At 48.9% G+C, this 4441-nt stretch overlaps 1 protein-coding gene across 1 annotated transcript; it reads left to right on the forward strand.

Moving 5' to 3' along the window:
• Positions 1-1095: 1095 nt before the first annotated feature.
• CONPUDRAFT_78464 (uncharacterized protein) lies at positions 1096-4009 on the forward strand (the record flags this gene model as incomplete). Its single annotated transcript, XM_007777784.1, has 3 exons — positions 1096-2116; positions 2170-3337; positions 3397-4009. Coding segments are annotated over 3 exons (2802 nt in total), but the record flags the coding sequence as incomplete, so codon positions are not given.
• Between the last annotated feature and the right edge of the window lie 432 nt (positions 4010-4441).

Below are 4441 nucleotides of genomic sequence, written 5' to 3' on the forward strand. Positions count from 1 at the left end.
AATTTGTGTTCAGATACTAAACACGAATTTCACTTAAGTCCGGTGTTGCTATTCATAAACTTGACATCGCACCTCTCGTCGCGGCGGCATTGTGTAGTGGTTTTGGCATTAGATCTTTTTCGGGTGGTCTTGGGTTCGACCCTTGCCTGGGTTTTTTTTTTTGCCCAAGCGCGTGTCCTCGCTGGGTTGCTTATCCGGGAAGATCTTGCCCTTAGTATATCTGACGACGTTGCGGCAAGGTCCAGGCAACCTTTGGACTCAGAACCTCCCTCCAAGGCTTAACTCGATTGACGGTGTACTCGAATTTCCCTTCGCAGATTTCTCGAGCGCAGCCGCGCACTAAACTGATTTTCAAACTCAGATTCTTTTGGGCCTTAGCCGAACATAGCCGACCGTACAGCCACTAGTCACGTGAAGGTTTTCTTGCAGCCGTCCTGGAGATGAGGGTGGGCAACTGCTGTAAGTGACGGCGCGCGGGAAAAAGGCATCGGTTACCTATTTAGGATGCATGCGCTGTGATACCTTTGAAGCCGCAGAACGCAGCTCGCTCGACAGTCCATAGTAGTGTTTAGCACATGTACTACGGTGTCAAAAATGTATGATAGGGCTAAGTACACCTTAATTCAGATTTTGTTGGGAGGAGGTCTGGTAATACCTCGAAATGGCCAAGTTAGAGAACAAATATACGTGTAATGGGGCGAATTTTGGGAAAATAATCCCAACAAAAGTTGCAATTTGGCTTAGAAACACCCAAAAGAGCTTATATTTCTACACATATCCTGCCCAAAAAGTCGTGGGCAAGCCGCCTTGGGGATGTACGCGCCAGTGGCTGTGCAGACGCGTCCCCGCTGCAATTAAACGCGTCCGACGCGTGCATATCTAGCTGTCGAGTACGCGTTTTTGGCCACACCTGGTGCGCCATTCACTCGATAACTTGTACGTATAATATGTGATATATTAGCCAACTAAGTACCTGATATAAACTGCAGATTAGCTGAGATAAAGTAACCAAACTCTAATTACCCTAATCTCAGTATCCTACTAACACTTGACGCGCTCAAGACTCGGATTTGGTGGTGGGGCAACAAACAGAACATGGCAGGGAGGAAGAAAAGGTCTGAGAAGCAGATGAAGGTGCTCCGAAGAGCAGGAGAGCGACGTTGGACGGACAGGGAGGTGGAGGAACCCAAACAACCGGCCAAAGACTCAGAAGAAAGGGATAATGCACGGCACACGCGCAGAGCTGAGAAGTTTGCCATAGACGAGCTCAAAGGCGTTCGAGAGCAGCTCCAAGTTGTCAACAAAGAGCTTTCAAGCGAAAGAACTATCCGACTCACCCTAGAGAAACGGCATGAAGCCTCTGAAGAAGCTCTAGTGCAAACACAAGATGAACTCGAAAAAGCGTTGGAAAACACTACCATAGTTGAGGGAGAGCTGGGTAGAAAGGGGAAACAGCTTGCTGACACACGGAACGCGCTCAAAACCGTGGAGAAAAAGCTGGCAAAAGCTGTAGGGAGGACGAAGAAAATCAGCCGGAAGTTACAGACATCTCAGCAAGCCATGAAGCGTGCGCGGGCACTGAAGAACAATGCTAAGGCTCACCTAGGGGTCTTACAATGCAGTATCATCCCCAGCTTGCATGCAGCAAGCGCTTTGGCAGTGGAGCGGGAGCAGCTTGCTCGCATATCAGAGACAGCAGCACTGCGACAAGATTTGCAGTTCAATCAGCAACAGCAGCAAGAGCTTAAGCAGAAACTCACCACTGTACAGAACAAGGCTCGACAGCATCAGATGCGGGCCCTTCGAGCAGTTAGGACACTTGCAACCGCACAAAACAAGCACCACAGCAAGCTCTCATTCCGAAAATCCATGGAGCAGCGCCTTCTTGGGCGTGGGCGTCATGGTACTTATTCATCTCGATTTCGTGCTATCATCCGGACTCTAGCACTTGCTGGCTGTGCTCAAGACTCGATTGGCCGTGTTATAAGGCTTCTATACCGTAGTGTTGGTGTAACTCTGTCAAAAGATGTCAGCCAACGCACCGTCTCACGCACTCTTCTCGAGGGTGGGATTGCATCACAGATTCAGGTTGCGGCAGAAATGGAGCAGGCCACCGGTATGCTACAGTGGATTAAATTAATCCTGCACTCGCTAAACTGTTGGTGTTAGCGATAACAATCAGCTCGGATGATACCAGTCACCGCAACATTAATTATAGCTCAAAACACGCAACACTTACAACACGTCGTGATGATGGCAGCATTGACCATCAAGTCCGTTTCCTGGGAGTTGAATCAACTCTAGACCACACAAGCATCAGGCAAGCACATGACTGGGAGTTGAAGATACAGACCTTGTCGGCTCTTTATACAACGTTCAAGGCAGCCGATGCGGCCAACGAAGGGACAGGCACTACTTTTGGTGGGATAGAGTTTACGAAAAAGCTGATGGGAGTACATGGAGACCATGCGGCCGATCAGAAAGCAACCTTCAAGCTACTTCAAAAGTGGAAAGAGCGCAACACATACCTCGGGCTTGGTTATGAAGTTATGCACTCCGGAAACCTCCCATCGGATGAACCTGCTTATGGTGTAGCTTGGCGTGAGGCCAATGATGCACTGACGCACCAAGTAGGAGGTCCCGATGGATGGGCACAGCTGGAGATGTCAGAGCAGGCGTCAAAGAGTGCAGAAATGCTCGAAAAAGTCGCCATGACATGGGGAAAACTTCGTTTTACAGCCCTTTTGCCAGACGAGAGGAGGGCAAGGATGCTGCTTGTGCGAGCAGGATGCTGCATGCACAAGGACTTGAACTGCGTGAAAATTGGGAATACGAAGATGATGGCCTTTTGGGAGGAAAGTGGATTAGCTGGGCCCCTCCTCCTGCCGAACCGGGACAATGCAGCGACAATCCAAGAAGTTGATGAAGATGAAGAGCTCACGGAGGCACAGTCCCGGGCCATTAATGTTACATCACGAGGCGGCATTAAGGTAACAAACCTAGCAGGGGCAATCTTTAACCATAAAGACGATAAGAAAGGACTACAAGATACGCACTGGCACTTCATGGAGCAGGTTGTAGGAGCCGGAGAACCTACAACATTCCCCGACACAAGTAATACACGCTATGGGTCCCACTGCCATGCTGCAGCTTGGTTGGTTCGCTGGCAAGGAGCATATATCAGCCTTCTTGAGACTGTTCGGGACAACAAACAAAAGGCCACCTTCTCACACATAGAGTCTAACCTCTACAAAGCTCTTCACGATGAGCCAACACTCACAGAACTTGTGGTTCTTGCGGTGTATGGGATTGCAATCTCATCTCCTACATGCGGAGGGTACGAGGATCAGGAGATGTTAACATACTTGAACTTGGACCATTTCATCAGCAAGTTAGCCAGCATGTCAAAATGCTTTCAGAGAACCCAAACCTACTTCTAGAACCGGGCCACACTGCCAAGGCGACACTCGATGGCAGCGACAGATGGGAAAACCACCAAACAATGGCTGTTGTCCATGGAATGGCTGAATCCCTTCCGCACTTGTCTGGGGCCCTCATCTCATTCCTGAGAGGTGCTGTGGAAGGGTGGGAGCGGTTTTCAGCAGAGTTTCGAGATGATGGGGAGATAGCGGCACTGTCTGAAACAGAACGTCAGGATGCATGGATGTCGTCGACCAACGATGCAAATGAGGGCGCACTGGGAACATTCCGGCAACTTCAAAATAAAAACCCTGGAACCTCAATGCACCAGGTCAACGCTAGGATGGTGTTCAAGCGAAATAACACCGACGTTTTTATGGAGACGCTTACGGACAAGCAACACGAATTTCTGGTGCAGACAACTCGTCAAGTGGATGCAAGCGGAATCGAGAAAAAGCGGAGAAAGGAACTTACTGAGCATAAAGCAAGAACCGCTGTCAAAAAACGCGAGGCACAAGAGAGATTTTCTCAGAGAAAGGAGAAGAAGAAGCAGCGCCTGGACGAGCTGGAGTTGATTTTGGATGAGAAGGTACTTGATGGACTTAACAGGGAGGAACTCGACGGCCAATGGGATCTCCATCGACGAGACAATAACACACTTCCGGCCAAGAATTCCTTCAAGCTCAAGAAAAATATACTTATCGCATTGAAGGCTCAAACAAAGATCACTTGCGAAGCTCTGGCTAAGCAGGCACATGTCTCAGAACTTCGTACGCCAGCCTCAGGTGGCTCACACTCAGGAGGTGATTGAGTTCAATACCTTTATTGCGCTTACTTTCCCTAGTTTATGTACTATATCTTTAATAATGACTTCTTCTATGCTTTTAGAAATAAATAGAAAGCTATCTTACTGATGTAGCACGGCCAGGGAGTGAAAATGAGTAGTTCAAGGACTTCACTATGACGAGACGCGACTCGCACACACCGGAGTTTGAAATTTTGGGGATGGGAAAGCTTACAT

The sequence above is a fragment of the Coniophora puteana genome, assembly GCF_000271625.1.
Source record: "Coniophora puteana RWD-64-598 SS2 unplaced genomic scaffold CONPUscaffold_59, whole genome shotgun sequence".
Classification (NCBI taxonomy): domain Eukaryota; kingdom Fungi; phylum Basidiomycota; class Agaricomycetes; order Boletales; family Coniophoraceae; genus Coniophora; species Coniophora puteana.